This window comes from Mya arenaria, chromosome 14, assembly GCF_026914265.1.
Source record: "Mya arenaria isolate MELC-2E11 chromosome 14, ASM2691426v1".
Taxonomy (NCBI): domain Eukaryota; kingdom Metazoa; phylum Mollusca; class Bivalvia; order Myida; family Myidae; genus Mya; species Mya arenaria.
In genome coordinates, this window is record NC_069135.1 from 3,355,197 (window position 1) to 3,381,899 (window position 26,703).

Here is a 26,703-nt window from a genome sequence, read left to right on the forward strand (position 1 = left end):
ATCGTAAAGGAAATAACATAAATATGAGAACAATGCCCTTCCTATGTACTTTTAACAAATGCGCGATTGACACACAGACCCAGAGTTGTTTTTGATAGGGTAACATTATCCGTGAGTCAATGTTCCATGCAGCTGAAAGTGGAGATTATCTGCGCGGATAGGGCTGCCCAGCGGAGTCTCGTGTTTACAGTGTCGGGCTTCGGTTTCCGTTCAATTCTGTTATAGTAGAATCTACAGGTTTTCTCAATGGAATTTCATAATTTCGCACGCGAACTAAAATACTATTGTTTCCCTATGAATGAAACGAAATCTTTAAGCCAGCATTTTCCCTTATTTATAGATATTTTTAGTTCATACTTAAAAATGGTTTTCTGCATAATTTTCAATTCGCATTTATTCAGATGACATAAGCACAATTGTTACAAAGATACAGGGTACTTACGGCCATGCATTTCTTAGTATGTCCAACAAATATACAATAACGAAAGTTTCCTTTATAATAATAAGTAGTATTATGTAACTTAATGAAAAACAAATATAATATAAGTTGCGTTTGAAATTTAATAAAACCACAAAATATGTGCTACAGCTAAACGTTATATTAACAGAAGAATGATTAAAGAATAATACGAACAGAGAGAAAAAAATGCTGACCTTATTGTTTATATCACTATTTTCATATTCCAAGCTATTACGTTTGGGTCAAGTTTGGTTCAATGACGAAATATATGTTGGCGGAAAAATTTCTATTGAGGCTCGCTACAAAGAAACCTCAGCATATATCGAATAACGTAATGTTTATTAACATTGAAGAAATCACATTATTTGTCCAAACATTATATTCCAAAGATGTGTTCCACATACATAAATAAGAAATGAATGGCATTCACAATGAGAAGCCTTAAAACTCACTATAAGACATTTACGCCAGTAACATTATGACCTTACAAATACGTACCTTTCAAACCCTAATGCGTTCTATGTTTGTCAATTATAAGATAAACGCACTGCATTCCTCTGTGAAAAATGTGAAATTTATAATCAAAGACACGTTTTAAATAATGAATTGGACGATCCTTAAAAGTTAAACTTGCAAAACACTTGCCACGAAACTCTGATTGAAAAAGTATAGATGCTTTACCGATAAGGCAAATTTGTAGAACTAATGGAGACCTACGTGGTCTTCAATAAAGAACAAATAATTAAATAATGATTTGAAACCAAAGAGATCGTGGTTTTCTTTTCAGTACTTCGCCTAATTTACGTAATTATATTATACTCAAGAAAACACATTAATATAGTGTCAGGGATATTGATAAAGATTCATGATGAATTGATCAACCGATCTATGTTTTTTTTTTCTGTTTTCAATTAGGAAACAGTTAAAGAACTCCTCATTTTCAAGATTAAAATGCAGATTTGTCCCATTTGGCACGCATTTTTTTTTTAAATACAAATAATTTTGCAATAGCTCTGATATATCACTTTGTAAAAATTAGTGTAAGTTGTGTGTTCTAAACGATAAAATCGGCCGGCCTGACATTTAAAACAATTCGACCACAACACATATGGCATAATATATACAACTTGGTTGGACATGAACATTGAATATGGTTATTAGTGTCAACCGATCCAGGTCTTTTCGGTCTATTACAGCATAAACCCTGTCACGAAAAGTATGATAAATCTTCCTCCCTGACCTCTGCAAAAACTGCAGTTTGACATGTGTTCGGTGATTGATTGCACATTTTCATACTAGCTACAGAACTAATAATTGTCCCACTGACATATGTATAGGCAACTGTCAAAAATTGTTAATTATGATATAATTTGTACAGAAGTGAACGAAAACGTAATTTAAAATCAATTAAGGGACAATAAAATCGCAATCGTTTAGAAACGTTTAAGGGACAAGAAAATCTCGATCGTGCAGTTACTTTTCAGGGTCAAGAGCATCTCCATCGTGCAGTAACATTTCAGAGACAGGAACATTTCAATCGTGCAGTAACATTTCAGAGACAGGAACATCTCAGTCGTGCAGTTACATTTCAGAGACAAGAACATCTCCATCGTGCAGTAACATTTCAGAGACAGGAACATTTCAATCGTGCAGTAACATTTCAGAGACAAGAACATATCAATCGTGCAGTAACATTTCAGAGACAGGAACATCTCAATCGTGCAGTTACATTTCAGGGACAAGAACATCTCCATCGCGCAATAACATTTCAGGGTCAAGAGCATCTCTATCGTGCAGAAACATTTCAGGGACAAGAACATCTCCATCGTGCAGTAACATTTCGGGGACAAGAACATCTCAATCGTGCAGTCACATTGCAGAGACAGGAACATCTCAATCGTGCAGTAACATTTCAGGGTCAAGAATATCTCAATCGTGCAGTAACATTTTAGGGTGAAGAACATCTCAATCGTGCAGTAACATTTCGGTGACAAGAACATTTCCATCGTGCATTAACATTTCAGGGTCAGGAACATCTCAATCGTGCAGTTGCATTTCGAATTGAAAACACAAATTCACGTCTTTCCTGTGTTGTTAATGTGGTATTGTCTTAAAGAGGACTATATATGGTATATTTGTACCGCTTAAGTACCCATTTTTAGATTGATCTCATCATTTTAAATGTTTTTAAGACAAATGAAATTCTAAAACCATTTTGAAAGAATTTGCACGAAGGCGTTCAAACGAAATTGATCGGAAACCAAAGTGAAACGCTTGGTAGGCGAAAAAAAATATAATCCCGCGGAAATGCCAGCGCAATAGTTTAAAGTAAAGCGTCGAAAGTCTATTGATTATAAGCAAACTCATAAATCGTCTCCGACAATACTAACAGGAGAAATGAATCATGTTTTTATGAATTGGGAAGAAAGCACAGGCGGTTGTTTTGCATAAAAAAATGGAGAGAAGAAGCCAGTTTTGATTTATTTTATTAGTTTTCAATGCGGTCTTTTAAAAACACTAAAAGGTCCACTTTCTGAGCGGATACGAACCTTTTTTGCACTGAATTAACAAAACAAATTATATTGAAATTCATTTGTTCAAGTCGATTGCTTTCAGACATTCGTGTTTTGTAAAGGTGGGGAAATTGTCAATAGGAATGTGGCCGGATTATCACCACATACGATCATGTTTACTTTGAATAATTTATAGGCAACAAAGATTACAATGAATATATGTTTACAACGATACTGTTCGGTGTTATGCTAACGTATTTTTAAAGATATATATTAATAAGAACCATTCCATAACCTGCCCACTAGGAACCGAACTGAACGCGACTTTCAGAAAAGTTAAGACAATACGGGATATAAAACATATGAAAAACGTCATATTGGTCAGAGTTCTTTAGCTAACTATAATGTAGCCTGATATTGCTTATTTATCCATTCAAACAATTTTAAATTCAGCAACTACTATATTGGCTACAACTTTGACAACGTCATTCTTTCTGTGGTTCTTGGTTTGCAAATTATTAAATGTATTTATAGTAAATAAAATAAATAGTATCGTGTATATTACCCGTATTTAGGGTATCCCATACACAAACATATGGATTTTGACGCCTGGCGAACACCTAATATTGTGATAACACTTCAGACGGTCTTATGTGCAGAAATAGTAAAACATGGACAGATAACGTTATAAACAAATTATGTGATTTTAAGTCAGATTTCAATCTAAATAAAGAGCACACATGCATACTACAATTATCTAAGTATACTGCAGTTTTGGTACTGTTGTGCATACCTGTAATCATCAAATTATAAACTATCATCTGATACCAATATTATAATTGGGTCACCAGGGATCAATAATTGAATAGGGTCACCAGGGTTCAACATAAGAATGGGGTCACCAGGGATCAACATAAGAATGGGGTCACCAGAGATCAGCATTAGAACGGGGCCATAAGGGATCAACATAAGAATGGGGTCACCAGATATCAGCATTAGAACGGGGTCACCAGAGATCAGCATTACAATGGGGTCACCAGGGATCAGCATTACAACGGGTCACCAGGGATCAACATTACAACGGGGTCACCAGGGATCAGCATTACAACGGGGTCACCAGGGATCAGCATAACAATGGGGTCACCAGGGATCAGCATTACAACGGGGTCACCAGGGATCAACATTACAACGGGGTCACCAGGGATCAACATTACAACGGAGTCACCAGGGATCAGCATAACAATGGGGTCACCAGGGATCATCATTACAATGGGGTCACCAGATATCAGCATTACAACGGGGTCACCAGGGATCAGCATAACAACGGGGTCACCAGAGATCAGCATTACAACGGGGTCACCAGGGATCAGCATAACAATGGGGTCACCAGGGATCAGCATTACATTGGGGTCATCAGGGATCAACATTACAATGGGGTCATCAGGGATCAGCATTACAACGGGGTCACCAGGGATCAACATTACAACGGGGTCACCAGGGATCAACATTACAACGGAGTCACCAGGGATCAGCATAACAATGGGGTCACCAGGGATCATCATTGCAATGGGGTCACCAGATATCAGCATTACAACGGGGTCACCAGGGATCAGCATAACAACGGGGTCACCAGAGATCAGCATTACAACGGGGTCACCAGGGATCAGCATAACAATGGGGTCACCAGGGATCAGCATTACATTGGGGTCATCAGGGATCAACATTACAATGGGGTCATCAGGGATCAGCATTACAATGGGGTCATCAGGGATCAACATAAGAATGGGGTCACCAGGGATCAACATTGCAATGAGGTAACCAGCGATAAACATTACAATGAGGTCACCAGGGATCAGCATTACAGTGGGGTCATCAGGGATCAACATAAGAATGGGGTCACCAGGGATCAACATTGCAATGGGGTCACCAGGGATCAACATTACAATGAGGTCACCAGGGATCAACATTACAATAAGGTCACCAGGGATCAACATTTAAATGGGGTCACCAGGGATCAGCATTACAGTGGGGTCATCAGGGATCAACAAAAGAATGGGGTCACCAGGGATCAACATTGCAATGGGGTCACCAGGGATCAGCATTACAGTGGGGTCATCAGGGATCAACATAAGAATTGGGTCACCAGGGATCAACATAAGAATGAGATAACCAGAGACAAACATGAGAATGGAATCAGCAGAGACAAACGTTTGAATGGGGTCACCATGGATCAACATTACAGTGGGATCACCAGAGACAAAAGGATGGATTGTTCAGGGAAGAACATTAGAATGGGGTCATTAGGGATCAACATTATATTGGGGTCACCAGGGATCAACATTAGAATGGGGGCACCAGGGATCAACATTAGAATGGGGTCACCAGCGATAAACATTAGAATGGGGGCACCAGGGATCAACATTTCAATGGGGTTACCAGGGATCAACATTACAATTTGGTCATCAGGGATCAACATAAGAATGGGGTCACCCGGGATCAACATTAGAATAGGGTCATCAGGGACCAACATAAGAATAGGGTCACCATGGATCAACATTAGAATAGGGTCACCAGGGATCAGCATTACAGTGGGGTCATCAGGGATCAACATAAGAATGGGGTCACCAGGGATCAACATCACAATGGGGTCACCAGGAATCAACATTACAATGGGATCACCAGCGATCAACATTACAATGGGGTCACCAGGGGTCAATATTAGAATGGGATCACCAGGGATCAACATTAGAATAGGATCACAAACAATCAACATTATAGTGGGGTCACCACGGATCAGTAAAAGAGCGGACAAACAGTTTAATGGATCATCAGAAATCAAAATTATAATGGGGTCACCAGTGATCGGAATTATAATTGGGTCACCAGGGACCAACATTATAATGAGATCACAAGGGATCAATATTGTTATTGGGCCAACAGGGATCAACATCACAATGAGGTCACCAGGGATCAGCTTTATAATGTGGGAAGCAGGGGCCACCAGGGACAATCATTTGAATAGGATTCCCAAAGACAAACATTAGAGGTGGGGTCACCAGGGATCAACATTACGATGGGGTCACTAAGGTTCTAAATTTATTAACTGACCTATCAGAGAACCAACTTATTTATCTTAAAGTTCAAATTCCTTAAGAATATATGAAATATGAATATGTTACGCCTTTTTAAAAATATGATTCTACAGGTTATTTGAATTAATTTTTGTTGCGTTTTTTTCCAAAACGTGCATGGATAATAATGAATCCCTCGTCATGTTCACTTCTAAATAGTTTACAATAGCAGAGCAGAACAGAACAAAACAGAACAGAACAGATTATTGATTTGGACTTATACAAGGCACATCCATACAGGCACATCCTAGTCTTGCCTTCACCGTTTCCGTCAAAACACAATTTGTCACGTAGTTAATTTACGTTTATAATGACATATCTGTTTACCATAATAAAGGTGTATCTTAATTTCTTTAGTCAATATTAAGGCCAACTAATGCAGGTTAAAATATCCCCAAAATGATATAGTTTTACATTTTAATTACAAATACGATCAAATCACCTTTAAGTATTTCAAAATTCATTGACTAGATTTTGAAGGGGGCAATGAACTGAACCAATTTCAAGTATATTGCAAGTTGTTGTGTATAATGTCCTCCATAAGGTGATGTCTACACCTTCTATTTTATTTCTTTGAATCAAATCACGTGGCCATTGACGTAATAATAGCCCAAACTTGTTGTGCTCTTCTATGCATTGAATCACGTATAAGCATATATATAGAACTATGGAGTATACTTATTTAGTTTGCATGGACACGGTTTTAGCATTTCTCAACACGTTACCTGTGAGTTGGAGGTGTGTGTGCGCGCATGATCAATGACAGCCCGGATGAGGCGGGCTTCCCGGCGGCGGTACTCCAAAAGCAGGGCGGCGGCGGTAGCGGAAGTGAGGGCCTCCCAGAGCTGCCGAAACGCCTCGATAAGCTCCGCGAATAGGTGGTGGTCCTCCTCCTAAGGAATTAGATCGAAGTACACAAAAATGTACTGAAGCTAAACTGATCTTAACTAGATCAGTCACTTACGCTCTTGATTCTGTATGACTAATATAACTAGCTATTAAGGAAACTGTGCTTTATCTTGAAAGAATTAAGCTCGTTTTTCTTAAAATAACATTTCACTGATACTAAAATGTATATGGTATGATCTGATCTGATTGCCAGAAATCCATTTTCTTACCAACAAAAGAGTATTGGTACATTTGCTATCGTCCGTGGTATGACGGAACAAACAATTAAATACAGATCGTCTCAAAGTCCTTGATAACCTGAATCCCGATCACTAAAACCAACAACTACATCATTGAAATGGAGTACAACTCAAAATTAATTTTCGCTGAATAAATATAAATTGCACATCCTATCATTATCCTTACCACAAACAAGCCAGCAGTTTCACTTTTGTAAATGTACTTTTTGAGGCTTAAACCAGACGAACCAGGGAATGTATTTATAATGGCAGTAACGAGCAAACAAACTCTCTGTACTACAAGCATCGTTCAAACATTGAAATACACAGTTATTAAATATTATTTACAATAATGCAAGGGTTTTGTCAACTTTTGTGTAGATGTTTACAAATGTACATTCTCAATCTACAGACATGCTGGTATATATACAACAAGGCTTTAATAGGAAATCTCATCCTCACCACGGCCTTATTTCTTACCCACTTACAAATAAAACAATACAAGACAAATAGAGAAAAGCCGCGCTTACAACAAACCGTGTGGGGCCAAACTGAAGTTTGATACTTCCAATATGCATACTAAACAGTACTTCGACTGAGTTTTTTCTATATTAAATTAATTGTGAATGCCGATAGGCAATTTCAATGCACTACAATATCTTAACTTGTTTTAAAATGCAAACTGTATTCAGTTTCTTATCTTAAAGGTTTTAAAAGAATGTTATTTTGAACATGTATCCGAAATCCCAAAATGTACGTGATCAAATGCCTTTTTCATTGAAATAGAATAGAGACGAATTCATTTTTAGTCCCAGTTTTGGTATATAAACATTTTATTTTCAGTTAGCCATACCTGTATCCTCTTTAATTCGTCTGTATCTGTGTCGTCTGTTTTTCCAATATTGTCGTCTGCCTTTTTATCAGCGGAGGGAACTGTGTTTCCTTGTTTACTTTCACTGTTTAGATTGTCCTTCTTTGGTACCGGCAGTGCTTTGATTTTACTTTTACAACCATTACCCCCCTTTGATTTGTCGATAGGAGGCAATTCCGTTATGCTATTTTTATAATTTTTGAGAGATTCCACTCGACTGGTATCCAGTTTACGTAATTTTGCTGCACTTTGGGGTCGTCTAGAAAGCAGTCTATTATTGTCACTTCCGGGGGTCCTCGTCGTGTGTCGAACCGAGGATGAACTCTGCTGTTCGTACAGTTTTCCCGCTTCCTGAACCTGCTGAAGTTTTTCTATGGATTTTAGATGCTCAGCAAGAAGAATTGAGATATCTTCTCGTGCGAGACTTCTGCCTTTTGCAGCCAAACGTTGAGCAAGTAGTTTTTCTGATGATTCTATAATCTGAAAATGAATTTAAGAATGTACATGTATATATGTTATTCAAACATGTGTAAATGCACAGAAGAAGGTCTTTATGAATTAAATTTGTTTCAAATGCAGGTTACATTATATATTTTGTTGCAAATGTTGGTTTGTGTAAAACTGATATGACTTTTTATTCAAAACAATTACATATGCAACAACTCTTGGAGTCGCGCCATATTGGAGCCAAATTGAATTATCGAGTGCAAACCTATGCAACCATTCTATCGAACTAAAGAGTATAAAACAGTCCCTACCTCTTCATCCTCAGTTCGCAGACGGATTTGCACGCGCCAAGTGTCGTCTGTAAAAATGTTCGTCTGCTCACCCTAAAACACAAATTTCGAACACATAAATCTCAGAAAACCCAGTAAATTAACTTAATTCTGAGGCTGGAGCCCGTATGATATTCATTATAAGAAATGGAAAATTGTATGCAACCTTAACGTACTACAAACTTTTTTAAAAATCCATTTGTAGACACCTGTATATATTTGAACAAAAGTAATGTTTCAGTTATGAAATAAATAATTTGTTACAACATGACACGCCTACCCTGTGACACTTGAAATACTGACTCCCCGGGAAGCTTTGAATTTTATATGTTGTATTTCTAGTTTAATAAAAAATAAATAAAAGCGCTCTTAATGTTATTCACTGCTGTATAAATTTGTGACAAAAGAAGTTTACTTTACTACGCACGGGTATATATATACTGAATGTCCATCTATGAAATAGCCTTTCAGTAGGCCGTTCTTAAATCGATCATACGAATTTGATAAACTTCTTTGATTAACCGCCACTTATTCCACAATTGATAATTTAAACAAACAGAGATTATCATTGTGACATTTTATTTCAAGTATTGTCTACCATTCTTGATTAGACACGATCTGAAATCACTTAAATGGGATCTTTAAAGTCCATCTTGAATAGGCGTATTCACAGAGTCTTCTAAAACACCTCGACAAAAAACTCTCCTTCTATAATCCTTCTCCACAGGAGATGTATAAGTGTTTTTTTTCGAACAATACAAACTTCAGCATGTCTTGCAGTTGGTCATTTATCAAAATATCTGTTATTCATTACTCCTCCGTCGTAGATAAGAATCGAATTTGTGTAGTTTGATCAATTCACAATCGAAACAAAGTCATGATGAAAATGGTGATTATTTTGTGAGATGTCTCGAAATTCCATGATGATATTTCATATCTTAGATAAATCGTCTCATGTATATTGTGAATACATTTATCAGCAAACTTAAAACAAAACACATTACGTAATTTATTTGTATCCACGCCATTTATCTTATTCAATATCTATTAAAAACGAACCGTGATGGTAAATTATATAATACACGCGTGTTAATTAGGATTTTAATATAATTAAAATATTTCGAAATCTTTGTTATAACTAAAACTTGGAAGCATTTCGACCTTTAAAATCAACTTCAACGTTTATTCCATAACATTCCTATGTTCCGATAACTTAACTCTCAAATAGTTCATTATCCCGGAAATAAAAACAACCAATTAGAAACATTACCAGCTTTTCCTCGGATAATGTCACTTTTTGTTTCCTTGTACCGATCAGTTTAAAATTTGCATCGCTTGTATCGAGTTTGGAATAATTGACCGAAAGTAAAATGGTGTTTTATTCTATATTTTCAAAATATTTTCATAACACGAACCACGGCTTATTTTCTTAAATAAGTCGCAAATGGAACTGAAAGAACCCGCACTGTTTATGGATTTATCGAACTCTCATGGAAACTAATAAGTCACGAATCTTTCTGTAAATACAGCATACAATACCTAACGACCATTTGGTAACAAAATATGTAGGATGTCTGGCTTTTGCCCATTCCTGGGCCAATAACAGAATAATACAGCCCAGCATAATTTGACCGAAATAAATACAACAATGAGATATATGAAAGATCAGTCTTTTCTCAGATCCATTACACATAAAACACGAGTAACCAGATTCCGTCGTAAATTATTACGTTTTGCCGGGGAAATTGTGCACCTAAGATTAAGCGCTTGTTTGATTATCCAGGAAAAAGGGCAACGGCCAATGCATTAAACATGCATGTTCAAAGGAACTAGGATATGCATGACTACTGCAAATATCCAATCTGTTGCAGCACTGTCAGACAGATATCTGCATTACCGGCTAAGACATGAATGCTAATGTATTTGTTGTAGTTTGAATTTCAAGCGAAAGTGTTATATTTGTTTTATATTGCCAAATACCTAAACTTTGGTTTGACGTCTTAAGCAAAGATTTAGAACTCATCCAACATAGTTTGTTTACTAAATGTACCTAAATCCTTTTAGTTGTGTTCGTTTTCAAACTACTTTTCCTTAAGAATGCAAGGCTTTACCTTCACTTCTATTCTTGGCGTGGACTGGCGACACATATGTCCCATTGCCATGGCAACGAGTTGGTAACGAAGTCCCTTCATTACCTGCTCGAAATCTGATGTCGTCACCATGTCACATGACCAAAGCCTTTCTATGGCAGACACTAATGAAGTCACTAAATCTTCGAGATTCTGTAATATTTTATAAATGATGTTAAACAAGCTCTTTACTTATTAAAACGTTGTAGTCTGAAAATTATTTAAGAAGTGATGTATACATCAGTTCAGTATTTCACAATTGTAATTCACACGTACACACTAAACAATGCATGTATAACAGTTATTTATACTTGATCAAATATGAAGATATTTTTTCTTCTCTTACAGTAACATCTATTAAACAGTATCAAACCTTTCCCGAAATAAAAGTCCAAAATAATTAAAACAAACAACAACAAAGTCAACAAAGTGTGAAAAGTGAAAATAAACTATCCTTTATAACATTTTTTAAGTTAAAGATACAAAAAAGGTAAAACCATATAAACACTGACTTCGAGTGAATAAGAACACCACATGTTAACAAATAAGTTATCCTTGTCACCATGTCAACAGTTGGTAAAATAAATATTATTAAGATTCTGCAGATAAATTGAAGTTGCAAATTAAGGTCGATTACACGTAATTTAACAAACTACAGTTACTATATGTTTACACGTATGGATTCTTTCTAAGCGTTCAAAATACACATGTCCCCAGATCGCCCAACCAAGTCGTGATAAGTGGCAAAAGGTAAAGTCACGGCAAATATATGTTTATAATATTGGGAAGGTATGTTGTGCACGTAGGGAAATGAAATGGCTGCATGCGAATATAGGACGTTGATATAATATGAAACGATTGTTTCCTAAAGCACCATCAATCCATTTTTGTTCTTATATTTATATGACACTATTTTTTACCCAAATATTAGCAAGTTATAAAATTAAACTACGTTATCGAAATATTATAAGATAAAAGAACCAAGATATAAAACGTTGCCACAGAAAGAGAAAAGAGAGTTGGACAGTTCGTATATATCAGATGATGAATAAGGTCATAAAATTCAACCACAATCTCAACCAGAGGGACAGTGTTCTTTTGGTTATGAAACTTGTCGGGGCGTTTCGTGGTTTACAATACTGAAGTACATAAGGTACAACTTGTTCAAGTACGTATTCCATCCTTTTCGTTTTTATATTTATTTAAGAATACAAACTGATCTTTGTTAGCGGGCAATGCGCACGTACATATATCTTCAAAATTAAAAAATGTCCTTAATCATGCCCCGACAGGTCATAACCATAGAGATCTACCTGCAAAACGAAAGCCTGTGAGCGGACCCTCCAGACTAGGTCAAGTTTGTCAAGGTTGTGCGTACTAAGCATGACCCAGTTCACTTTGTCCGACTGAACACTGCACTTACGTGCCTGGCAAAGCAACATAATTAACTTATGTAGGTATATCATTTATTTTGGTTACGTTAACAAACATAATCTAAGAAATGTCCAAATGTTTAAGCACAAAGAAAAAATAATTACATATAAATTGGACTGCTAGGCTGATGTTTTTATTCCTGAGTGAAGAGGTTTTCATAAATTTTGTATTTAAGCAACATGACAAGTGCTAACGAATCGTACCGAACTAGGAACACCTAAACCCATTGAGCATTGCTATTATGCACTCAATATGCATTCATCCATTGTCGTTGATTCCAAGCCAACTAATAAATGATTATGTACTTGAGTATTCGCTTCTATAAAGGGGCCGTTTAATAATATGGTTTGTAGACAGGCCGTTCAGCGGAAATCAGCTTCTCAAATAGCTACAATTAGGCGTTTTGAATACAACAAGTGCAAATCCATCGAAGTTTATGGGATATTATTGGGGAAACGGATTTATTTCATTCCTTTTAAATGCTTAGACCAAGTCTAAGAATGATCATAAAAGAAAGATCGGTTTCCATTTATGTCCTCTTCTATGTACTGCATATTTGATCTCCCTGACATTGCTTTTCAACGACCATAAAATCATTAATCAAACATTCATTTCCATAGCATCCACTCTTTTCAGCCATTGCTCTTATCATTGTTCATTCAACCGCGAAATTGACAGGGCGGTGTTGTGCTAAATTATTACGTTATGACATTTATATGCGCAGTGGTAACAAAAGATTCAAAAGGCGCAATGACGTCATTGGGTATATTGGAATCTGAATTATGGTGGGTTAATCGTCTGGATCAGATAATCACACCTTACAGTTTCTGGACTCGGCAAACAAGGCTAGTCATGCACACACAACAAAGGAAATTTCTGAGGTAAACATAAAAGACGGACGGCTCCTTTTACGGTCAGCAATTACAAAGTAATCAAGGCCTGTTAATTATGCAATAATTCTAGCCTATTGAATGACCTGTATTTGGAAAATTAACTTATTGAGAAATGAACTAATTCAAATTAAAATCATTCGGCAAAATGAGATGAACTGATAAATGAAGCTTTTATTCCCATTTCATGGTGAAATCTGATAATCGTTATATTGTGGTTTTTCTTTACTTATGATAAATGTTATTAACGTCAACAAGAATGATGACCAATAAGAATAACGCAAGAAAGTATTTCCAGAAATAGTCATTAAAACCCGTAAACGGGCTGAAGGAATAAAAGCTTCGTTGCGGAACAAACTGCACAAAAACACACACTCACCCCTTCACAGTGATTATAATACATTTCATTGGGAGGCACATCAAAACACTCCGAGTTAGTGGGAGTCGTGTTTCCGTCCACAGAAGTTAGTATGATACTGGATATGGACCTTTCGCTCGCTTTCTTGGCGAGATTCACGTCGACGTCGGAGTACGTCCCACTTACAATTCTATACATATCCGCGTGTCCACCAACACGTGGCGTCACTGACGTTGTAATCATGACGTCAGTGAAATCCTCTGTTCGAACCCAGCCACGTCGATGTGGCGTATCATCCTTAGCCCTATTGCTTCGACTGCTGCTTAAGGGACCGGTCTCGTCTGGTATCGACAACATATCCGTATCACTAACGCCGTCGGTGTCCGTCGATGTGTCAAGGTCGTTCACAATCTCGGTTGAGCCTCTTGTGCTACTTTTATTACGCTTATTTGAACGTCTTTTATTGTTGGCACTTTTCGGTTGTCTGTTTGATTGTCGTCTGTCCGGGGATGCTGAGCTAGTACTGTTTAAAGACAAAGTGTCGTCTGATAAGTCACAATGTGAGTGGTCTTCAATTTCAGCCGGGTATGACTTATCCCTAGCAGAGCGCACAAATTTACGAATTTGGGAATCGGATAAGTCTGTTCCTTGACCCACTTTATTTAGAACGCGCTGACCTTTTTGGCCCCGATGGCCCAAACGACAAGAGCGCGGTCTTGACACCCTTGTCTTCTCGTCTGTGTTCACGTCATTGTTATTTTTCTCGGGGCTTGAATCAGAGCCTGATCCATTCACTTTTTGAAACACATATCCATGTGGAATGTCATTTTCTCCGATCCCCGAATCACGTGACTCGGCCGGATGCAGTTTTCCCGATGATGGATTTATTTCGAGATCTTGCTCGATCTCTATATCGGAGTCCACGTCATCTTCGTGGATTGTCGGCAATTTCCTAACACTGTTTGCAATAAGAATAGACCGCTTGCTCGTGCATACCGAACTTATCCCTGAACCCATCACGTGGTTAGTTTCTCACGTGACTAACATGCGCATGTGTCACGTGATTTGTCGAGTTAATTGATTGTCTGAGTTGTGTGGTCATTTCCGCATCATGGCAGTGTTGGAACCTCTTGGAATATACTGCAAATACATACAAATGAAAATTAAAAAAGAAATAAATACGTTAAACTTTTTTTTTCTATTCTTAATAACTTTTCAATCTTTACCGTCTTTTAAAACAATGTTTAAATATCCGTGCCGTGGATGATGATGTTCGCTTAATAAAATTTCATTATAAAATAAAAAAAAAATCTACTTAATGCTATACAAAATTTGATTATTTCATTAAATACATATTTAGGACTTGACAATGAATCATTGAGTATTTGAATACAAATGTGGGTTAGAGTGATTATACAAACGAGTAAATTTCTTCTTTACATCAAGTAGTTAATTATTTGAACAAACATTTCATATTGTAAATGCCATTAATTTCATTAAATGTGTTTCACTGTGTTTGTTCTGTCGGAAAGTCGTGAAGTCTATATAAGGAACGGTTTAAGTTTTGGTGCATGTGCTTCGTTTCAGAAACCACTCAAAATTAGTAATGAGTGTCAATATTTAAAGTTTAAAGCGAACACATGATAACAAAGAATGGTTAAATGAGTGTTGCAAGTTCAATATTAAGACATCCATTTGTTTGAACTTATAATGAAGATATTTTATTTTGGGAAAGTATTTTAATAACTTTCTTTTTTAAATCTTTATTTAGTCATTGTGCAGCCCGCCGTAAGAAATCAAATATACATATTATAGTTGTAGCTATCATGCGCAACCTCTCATGTAGTGGTACATGTACGACTTAAACATAAAGGTGTTGAGTTCTTTAAATGTAGACGTACGTCTACTTAAAGGTGAAGAGTTCTTTAAATATACGACTTCTACATACAGTTGTTCAGTTCTAGCAATGTACGACTGCTTCATACAGGTGTTCAGTTCTATAATGTACGACTGCTACATAAAGACGTTGAGTTCTATAAATGTACGGCTTCTACATACAGGTGTTCAGTTCTATTAATGTACAAAGGTGTAGATCACTGATGTACGGTGTCTACATACAGGTGTAGATCACTGATGTACGGTGTCTACATACAGGTGTAGATCACAGATGTACGACGTCTACATACAGGTGTAGATCACTGATGTACGGCGTCTACATACAGGTGTAGATCACTGATGTACGGTGTCTACATACAGGTGTAGATCACTGATGTACGGTGTCTACATACAGGTGTAGATCACTGATGTACGGCGTCTACATACAGGTGTAGATCACTGATGTACGACGTCTACATACAGGTGTAGATCACTGATGTACGGCGTCTACATACAGGTGTAGATCACTGATGTACGACGTCTACATACAGGTGTAGATCACTGATGTACGGTGTCAACATACAGGTGTAGATCACTGATGTACGACTTCTACATACAGGTGTAGATCACTGATGTACGACGTCTACATACATATGTTGAGTTCTATAAATGTACGACTTCTACATACAGGTATTGAGTTCTATAAATGTACAACTTCTACATACAGGTATTGAGTTCTATAAATGTACAACTTCTACATACAGGTATTGAGTTCTATAAATGTACGATTTCTACATACAGGTATTGACTTCTATAATTGTACGACTAAAACAAGCAGTTGTAGCTCTCTAGAATTACGACTTTTACATACAGGTGTACATATCTAAAAATGTACGACCTCAACTTGCAGGTGAAGTAATACATGTACGATCTCTACTTGCAGGTGTAGTAATACATGCACGACCTGTTAATGCAGGAGTATAGTTATATAACTGCACGACTTTTACATGCAGGTTTTGAAATACATGGGTGACTTCTACATGCAGGTGTAGCAGTACATGGGTGAGTTCTACATTCAGGTGTAGCAGTATATGAACGAACTCTACAGTCAGGTGTCACAATAATGTACGACTTCTATATTTAGGTTTAGCACCACATGGGTGACTTCTACATGGTAGACAGGCAATATACTACGTCTACAGGCAGGTGTGGCAATTCATTATCGACTTCTACATGCAGGTGTAGCAAAAAATGTACTACGTCCACATACAGGTGTAGCAATACATTAACGACTTCTACATGCAGGTGTAGCAATACATTAACGACTTCTACATGCAGGTGTAGCAATACATTAACGACTTCTACATGCAGGTGTAGCAATACATTAACGACTTCTACATGCAGGTGTAGCAATACATTAACGACTTCTACATACAGGTGTAGCAATACATTAACGACTTCTACATGCAGGTGTAGCAATACATTAACGACTTCTACATACAGGTGTAGCAATACATTAACGACTTCTACATGCAGGTGTAGCAATACATTAACGACTTCTACATGCAGGTGTATCAATATATGTACTACGTCTACATTTAGGTGTAGTAATACATGTACGACTTCTACATACAGGTGTAGCAATACATGTACGACTTCTACATGCAGGTGGGGTGATACATGTATGACATCTACAGGCAGGTTTGGAAATACATGTACGACTTCTACATGCAGTTGTAGTAATACATGTACGACCTCTACATGCAGTTGTAGTAATACATGTACGACTTCTACATGCAGTTGTAGCAATACATGTACGACTTCTACATTCTGGTGTAGCAATACATGTACGACTTCTACAATCTGGTGTTGCAATACATGTACTTCGTCTACATTCAGGTGTAGCAATACGTGTACGGCTTCTACATACAGGTGTAGCAACAAATGTACTACGTCTACATTCAGGTGTAGCAATAAATGTACTACTTCTACATTTAGGTATAGCAAAAAATGTACTACGTCTACATACAGGTGTAGCAATAAATGTACTACGTCTACATTCAGGTGTAGCAATACATGTACGACTTCTACATTCAGTTGTAGCAATAAATGTACTACTTCTACATTCAGGTGTAGCAAAAATGTACTACGTCTACATACAGGTGTAGCAATACGTGTACGACTTCTACATACAGGTGTAGCAATACATGTACGACTTCTACATACAGGTGTAGCAATACATGTACGACTTCTAAATTCAGGTGTAGCAAAAATGTACTACGTCTACATACAGGTGTAGCAATACATGTACGACTTCTACATTCAAGTGTAGCAATACGTGTACGACTTCTACATACAGGTGTAGCAATACATGTACGACTTCTACATTCAGGTGTAGCAATACATGTACGACTTCTAAATTCAGGTATAGCAAAAATGTACTACGTCTACATACAGGTGTAGCAATACGTGTACGACTTCTACATACAGGTGTAGCAATACATGTACGACTTCTACATTCAAGTGTAGCAATACATGTACGACTTCTACATTCAGGTGTAGCAATACGTGTACGACTTCTACATTCAAGTGTAGCAATACATGTACGACTTCTACATTCAGGTGTAGCAATACATGTACGACTTCTACATTCAGGTGTAGCAAAAAATGTACTACGTCTACATACAGGTGTAGCAATAAATGTACGACTTCTACATTCAGGTGTAGCAATACGTGTACGACCTCTACATTCAGGTGTAGCAATACATGTACGACTTATACATTCAGGTGTAGCAATACGTGTACTACGTCTACATTCAGGTGTAGCAATAAATGTACGACTTATACATACTGGTGTAGCAATACATGTACGACTTCTACATTCAGGTGTAGCAATACGTGTACAACTTCTACATTCAGGTGTAGCAATACGTGTACGACCTCTACATTCAGGTGTAGCAATAAATGTACGACTTCTACATACAGGTGTAGCAATAAATGTACGACTTCTACATTCAGGTGTAGCAATACGTGTACGACTTCTACATACAGGTGTAGCAATAAATGTACGACTTCTACATTCAGGTGTAGCAATACGTGTACGACTTCTACATACAGGTGTAGCAATACATGTACGACTTCTACATTCAGGTGTAGCAATAAATGTACGACTTCTACATTCAGGTGTAGCAATACGTGTACGACTTCTACATACAGGTGTAGCAATAAATGTACGACTTCTACATTCAGGTGTAGCAATACGTGTACGACTTCTACATACAGGTGTAGCAATACGTGTACGACTTATACATTCAGGTGTAGCAATACATGTACGACTTCTACATTCAGGTGTAGCAATACATGTACGACTTCTACATTCAGGTGTAGCAAAAAATGTACTACGTCTACATACTGGTGTAGCAATACGTGTACGACCTCTACATTCAGGTGTAGCAATACGTGTACTACGTCTACATTCAGGTGTAGCAATACATGTACGACTTATACATTCAGGTGTAGCAATACATGTACGACTTCTACATTCAGGTGTAGCAATACGTGTACGACCTCTACATTCAGGTGTAGCAATACGTGTACTACGTCTACATTCAGGTGTAGCAATACATGTACGACTTATACATTCAGGTGTAGCAATACATGTACAACTTATACATTCAGGTGTAGCAATACATGTACGACTTATACATTCAGGTGTAGCAATACATGTACGACTTCTACATTCAGGTGTAGCAATACATGTACGACTTATACATTCAGGTGAAGCAATACGTGTACTACGTCTACATTCAGGTGTAGCAATACATGTACGACTTATACATTCAGGTGTAGCAATACATGTACAACTTCTACATTCAGGTGTAGCAATACGTGTACGACTTCTACATTCAGGTGTAGCAATACGTGTACGACTTCTACATTCAGGTGTAGCAATACGTGTACGACTTCTACATTCAGGTGTAGCAATACATGTACGACTTATACATTCAGGTGTAGCAATACGTGTACTACGTCTACATTCAGGTGTAGCAATACATGTACGACTTATACATACTGGTGTAGCAATACATGTACAACTTCTACATTCAGGTGTAGCAATACATGTACAACTTCTACATTCAGGTGTAGCAATACATGTACGACTTCTACATTCAGGTGTAGCAAAAAATGTACTACGTCTACATACTGGTGTAGCAATAAATGTACGACTTATACATTCAGGTGTAGCAATACATGTACAACTTCTACATTCAGGTGTAGCAATACGTGTACGACCTCTACATTCAGGTGTAGCAATACATGTACGACTTATACATTCAGGTGTAGCAATACATGTACGACTTCTACATTCAGGTGTAGCAATACGTGTACGACCTCTACATTCAGGTGTAGCAATACGTGTACTACGTCTACATTCAGGTGTAGCAATACATGTACGACTTATACATTCAGGTGTAGCAATACATGTACAACTTATACATTCAGGTGTAGCAATACGTGTACGACTTCTACATTCAGGTGTAGCAATACATGTACGACTTATACATTCAGGTGTAGCAATACGTGTACTACGTCTACATTCAGGTGTAGCAATACATGTACGACTTATACATTCAGGTGTAGCAATACATGTACAACTTCTACATTCAGGTGTAGCAATACATGTACGACTTCTACATTCAGGTGTAGCAATACGTGTACGACTTCTACATTCAGGTGTAGCAATACATGTACGACTTATACATTCAGGTGTAGCAATACGTGTACTACGTCTACATTCAGGTGTAGCAATACATGTACGACTTATACATACTGGTGTAGCAATACATGTACGACTTCTACATTCAGGTGTAGCAATACGTGTACGACTTCTACATTCAGGTGTAGCAATACATGTACGACTTCTACATTCAGGTGTAGCAATACATGTACGACTTATACATTCAGGTGTAGCAATACGTGTACTACGTCTACATTCAGGTGTAGCAATACATGTACGACTTATACATTCAGGTGTAGCAATACATGTACAACTTCTACATTCAGGTGTAGCAATACGTGTACGACTTATACATTCAGGTGTAGCAATACGTGTACGACTTCTACATTCAGGTGTAGCAATACGTGTACGACTTCTACATTCAGGTGTAGCAATACATGTACGACTTATACATTCAGGTGTAGCAATACGTGTACTACGTCTACATTCAGGTGTAGCAATACATGTACGACTTATACATACTGGTGTAGCAATACATGTACAACTTCTACATTCAGGTGTAGCAATACATGTACAACTTCTACATTCAGGTGTAGCAATACATGTACGACTTCTACATTCAGGTGTAGCAAAAAATGTACTACGTCTACATACTGGTGTAGCAATAAATGTACGACTTATACATTCAGGTGTAGCAATACATGTACAACTTCTACATTCAGGTGTAGCAATACGTGTACGACCTCTACATTCAGGTGTAGCAATACATGTACGACTTATACATTCAGGTGTAGCAATACATGTACGACTTCTACATTCAGGTGTAGCAATACGTGTACGACCTCTACATTCAGGTGTAGCAATACGTGTACTACGTCTACATTCAGGTGTAGCAATACATGTACGACTTATACATTCAGGTGTAGCAATACATGTACAACTTATACATTCAGGTGTAGCAATACGTGTACGACTTCTACATTCAGGTGTAGCAATACATGTACGACTTATACATTCAGGTGTAGCAATACGTGTACTACGTCTACATTCAGGTGTAGCAATACATGTACGACTTATACATTCAGGTGTAGCAATACATGTACAACTTCTACATTCAGGTGTAGCAATACGTGTACGACTTCTACATTCAGGTGTAGCAATACGTGTACGACTTCTACATTCAGGTGTAGCAATACATGTACGACTTATACATTCAGGTGTAGCAATACGTGTACTACGTCTACATTCAGGTGTAGCAATACGTGTACGACTTATACATACTGGTGTAGCAATACATGTACGACTTCTACATTCAGGTGTAGCAATACGTGTACGACTTCTACATTCAGGTGTAGCAATACATGTACGACTTCTACATTCAGGTGTAGCAATACATGTACGACTTATACATTCAGGTGTAGCAATACGTGTACTACGTCTACATTCAGGTGTAGCAATACATGTACGACTTATACATTCAGGTGTAGCAATACGTGTACGACTTCTACATTCAGGTGTAGCAATACGTGTACGACTTCTACATACAGGTGTAGCAATACGTGTACGACTTCTACATTCAGGTGTAGCAATACGTGTACGACTTCTACATACAGGTGTAGCAATACATGTACGACTTATACATACAGGTGTAGCAATACGTGTACGACTTATACATACAGGTGTAGCAATACGTGTACGACTTCTACATTCAGGTGTAGCAATACGTGTACGACTTCTACATACAGGTGTAGCAATACATGTACGACTTCTACATACAGGTGTAGCAATACATGTACGACTTCTACATTCAGGTGTAGCAATACATGTACGACTTATACATTCAGGTGTAGCAATACATGTACGACTTATACATTCAGGTGTAGCAATACATGTACAACTTCTACATTCAGGTGTAGCAATACATGTACGACTTATACATTCAGGTGTAGCAATACGTGTACTACGTCTACATTCAGGTGTAGCAATACATGTACGACTTCTACATTCAGGTGTAGCAATACGTGTACGACTTCTACATTCAGGTGTAGCAATACATGTACGACTTATACATTCAGGTGTAGCAATACGTGTACTACGTCTACATTCAGGTGTAGCAATACATGTACGACTTCTACATTCAGGTGTAGCAATACGTGTACGACTTCTACATTCAGGTGTAGCAATACGTGTACAACTTCTACATTCAGGTGTAGCAAAAAATGTACTACGTCTACATACTGGTGTAGCAATACGTGTACGACTTATACATACAGGTGTAGCAATACGTGTACGACTTCTACAAACAGGTGTAGTAATACATGTACGACCTCTACATACAGGTGTAGCAATAAATGTACTACGTCTACATACAGGTGTTGTAATACATGTACGACTTATACATTCAGGTGTAGCAATACATGTACGACTTCTACATTCAGGTGTAGCAATACGTGTACGACTTCTACATTCAGGTGTAGCAATACGTGTACGACTTCTACATTCAGGTGTAGCAAAAAATGTACTACGTCTACAAACAGGTGTAGCAATACATGTACGACTTCTACATACAGGTGTAGCAATACGTGTACGACTTCTACAAACAGGTGTAGTAATACATGTACGACTTCTACATTCAGGTGTAGTAATACATGTACGACCTCTACATACAGGTGTAGCAATAAATGTACTACGTCTACATACTGGTGTAGCAATAAATGTACTACGTCTACATTCAGGTGTAGCAAAAAATGTACTACGTCTACAAACAGGTGTTGTAATACATGTACGACTTATACATACAGGTGTAGCAATACATGTACGACTTCTACATTCAGGTGTAGCAATACATGTACGACTTCTACATACAGGTGTAGCAATACATGTACGACTTCTACATACAGGTGTAGCATTACATGTACGACTTCTACATACAGGTGTAGCAATACATGTACGACTTCTACATACAGGTGTAGTAATACATGTACGACTTCTACATTCAGGTGTAGTAATACATGTACGACTTATACATACAGGTGTAGCAATACATGTACGACTTCTACATTCAGGTGTAGTAATACATGTACGACTTCTACATTCAGGTGTAGTAATACATGTACGACTTCTACATTCAGGTGTAGTAATACATGTACGACTTCTACAAACAGGTGTAGCAATACATGTACGACTTCTACATACAGGTGTAGCAATACATGTACGACTTCTACATTCAGGTGTAGTAATACATGTACGACTTCTACATACAGGTGTAGCAATACATGTACTACGTCTACAAACAGGTGTAGTAATACATGTACGACTTATACATACAGGTGTAGCAATACATGTACGACTTCTACATTCAGGTGTAGTAATAAATGTACTACGTCTACATACAGGTGTTGCAAAAAAATGTACTACGTCTACATTCAGGTGTAGCAATAAATGTACTACGTCTACATACAGGTGTTGCAAAAAAATGTACTACGTCTACATTCAGGTGTAGCAATAAATGTACTACGTTTACAAATTAAGGTGTTACAATAAATGTTCTACGTCTACATACAAGTTTAGCAAAAAATGTACTACGTCTACATTTAGGTGTAGCAATAAATGTACTACGTCTACATTCAGTTGTAGCAATACATGTACGACTTCTTCATACAGATGAAGCAATACATGTACGACCTCTACATGCAGGTGTAGCAATTCATGAACGACTTCTACGTGCTGGTGAAGCAGTACATGTACGACTTCTACATGCAGTGACTTCTACAGGCAGATGAAGCAATACATGTACGACTTCTACATGCAGATGAAGCAATACATGTACGACTTCTACATGCAGATGAAGCAATACATGTACGACTTCTACATGCAGATGAAGCAATACATGTACGACTTCTACAGGCAGATGAAGCAATACATGTACGACTTCTACATGCAGTGAGCAATACATGTACGACTTCTACATGCAGTGAGCAATACATGTACGACTTCTACAGCAGATGAAGCAATACATGTACGACTTCTACAGGCAGATGAAGCAATACATGTACGACTTCTACATGCAGTTGTAGCAATACATGTACGACTTCTACATGCAGTTGTAGTAATACATGTACGACTTCTACATGCAGTTGTAGCAATACATGTACGACTTCTACATGCAGTTGTAGTAATACATGTACGACTTCTACAGTTGTAGTAATACATGTACGACTTCTACATGCAGTTGTAGTAATACATGTTCGCCTTCTACGTGCAGGAAGACTCGCCACCTCGTTATTAAGATGCACAACACCAATTACTTAACATTTAGGTTATTGTTTCCAATACATTCTCGTTTATCATCAAATGTTAACGAAAAACCAAAATGTCATTTTTTCATACGATTTTCGATCTTATAAACCATTACAATTGTTTCATATATGCCTTTACCTATAGAGTCCGGTTATTCCTTATGTATGAATATTTAACTATTTCCTATACGCTGAATTCCAAAATTGAATAAATAGTTTATGAACGTTCTGGAGTAATATATCAAAGATACGTAATTCAAATCCGTTATGAGAACACTTTTACCCTTTTTCTGGAAATCGATCGCTTTTCAAAGAGATTATCTGCGGAGAAAAAACAACAACTGACGATAACATTTTAGCAGACGAGAGACATAACGTAAACAGACGCTTGGTTTGTACCCGATACGCCCGAGAACGAGGCCAATCCCGGTCGTCTGCAATAACTGCGTGCTCGACGGTAATCGATGAATTGACCAAATCTTTTCTCATTAGGTGATATATTGTTGGAAAGTTTATGGGACACTGCAAACACTATGATTGAATTCCATCGCAGATTAATTCATCTATCATTAGCACTCATTCCCCCAGGGACCGGAGCCATTACCCTGTAAACGACCAAGGACGCCAACCACAGCAAAACCATTACATATATTTACGGGCAACAAAAGCTTATTCCACGTCAGTAGCGCTGAACTAAAATTGTAAGAAATCTTCTTGTCGTAAATAATGTATAAATGGAAGTTTGTTTTGGGGATGATTAAAAATTCAAAACCATTGTTCTATCACGGGATATCAGAAATTCAGGAGCTCAATAAACTCCCATTTCAAATATAGCTATCCTTCCGTAAATATTAATCTTGCTGAAATAATCCAAAGTTCATATCGTTCTGGGTTTTCACCGAAAGTTTGTACATTTCATCGAATGCCATAACATGATTAAAGTTTCAAACCCATTGAACTATGATATCAAAAAAAAATCAAGATATTAGTAAAACATATTTCTATTAAGATTCGTCTATCCTTCGATAAAGATTAATCCATCGGAATTTTCTAAAACTAATATCAGAATTTCCCATAACCTGGTTTTCACCGAGAGTTTGTACATTTCATCAAATGTCAAAATCAGTTGTTTGTAACATATGTATACGGTTGAATGTTGTTTTTAGTTGTTCTTTTTCAAACGTAAAAAATCATATCTTCTTCTTCAACAGTTTCAATATCATCCATATAAAAATCGTAAACTATATCAAAACTAGGAGATAATTGATTTCAGTCTTGTATTTAATCGGAATTTGTTATTTACAGCAGCGTTCAATCTCAACTTTCAACATGACATTTTTGTTCTTTTATTATAAAATTCATAAAATCTACTTTAGTTTGCTCTATTAGATGAATATCAAACTAATCCATTTCTGAAATAACATGGTGGCATTGTGTAATCCGAATTAAAGTCATTCATATAACAATAAAATATTTGAAATTTTAAGGAAAAGGGAAAGTCTGAAACTTTGTGAACAATGAAAGCCGATACAACAATGAAGTGAAAAATTCAACACATAATCCCTGGACAGGTATAAATACTTAATTACAAAACCCTGGGTGAACGCAATTATTATTGGAACCTTGAATTAGACATTAAAATAAAGGCAGTCAACTAGAATAATGCATGCTTAAACAATATTTACCATGTCTGTGAGTTATGACATTATCATATTTGTTCCTTCTATTTGCTCAACCCCCTCTATATATCACGAAGTGCTATCACATTTGCGTTATGTTTGTTTTGAAAGGGAGAAATGACCAAAAACATAAAAAATAACGAAATGCCTACTGACCAATTGAACAATTTTGGTCAGAAAATGTATCACCCCGTTTGTGATAGAAAATATTCCTTATAGAATTCAATTCGTCAAATTATTTTTTAATGATAAAGATTTATTTGGATAAAGTAGTTCAATTTCTATCATAATCAAGAAGAAAACGATATATTCTTCTTGATCTTAAAATCGAAATACCTTTTTAATAATTGGTAACGTCATGAATCCAAAACTAAATTGTGATGTCATCAGAACAGATGTGACATCATGTTTTAAAACAAACCAT

At 37.1% G+C, this 26,703-nt stretch overlaps 1 protein-coding gene across 5 annotated transcripts in view; it reads right to left on the reverse strand.

Annotated features, from left to right (window-relative positions):
• The window catches only part of LOC128218359 (uncharacterized), a 75,387-nt gene that overhangs the window by 25,499 nt on the left and 23,185 nt on the right, over positions 1–26,703 (reverse strand). For 3 of the 5 annotated variants that reach the window (XM_052926015.1, XM_052926016.1, XM_052926014.1), the window contains exons 2-7: positions 13,711–14,829; positions 12,321–12,434; positions 10,990–11,160; positions 8,861–8,932; positions 8,085–8,582; positions 6,830–6,997 (exon numbers count right to left, since the gene is read on the reverse strand). In XM_052926015.1, coding sequence (XP_052781975.1) covers positions 6,830–6,997; positions 8,085–8,582; positions 8,861–8,932; positions 10,990–11,160; positions 12,321–12,434; positions 13,711–14,706 — 2,019 coding nt within the window. In that variant the 5' untranslated portion in view covers positions 14,707–14,829. The remainder of the gene's footprint in view (positions 1–6,829; positions 6,998–8,084; positions 8,583–8,860; positions 8,933–10,989; positions 11,161–12,320; positions 12,435–13,710; positions 14,830–26,703) is intronic. The other 2 variants (XM_052926018.1, XM_052926017.1) reach the window with 2 other exon arrangements.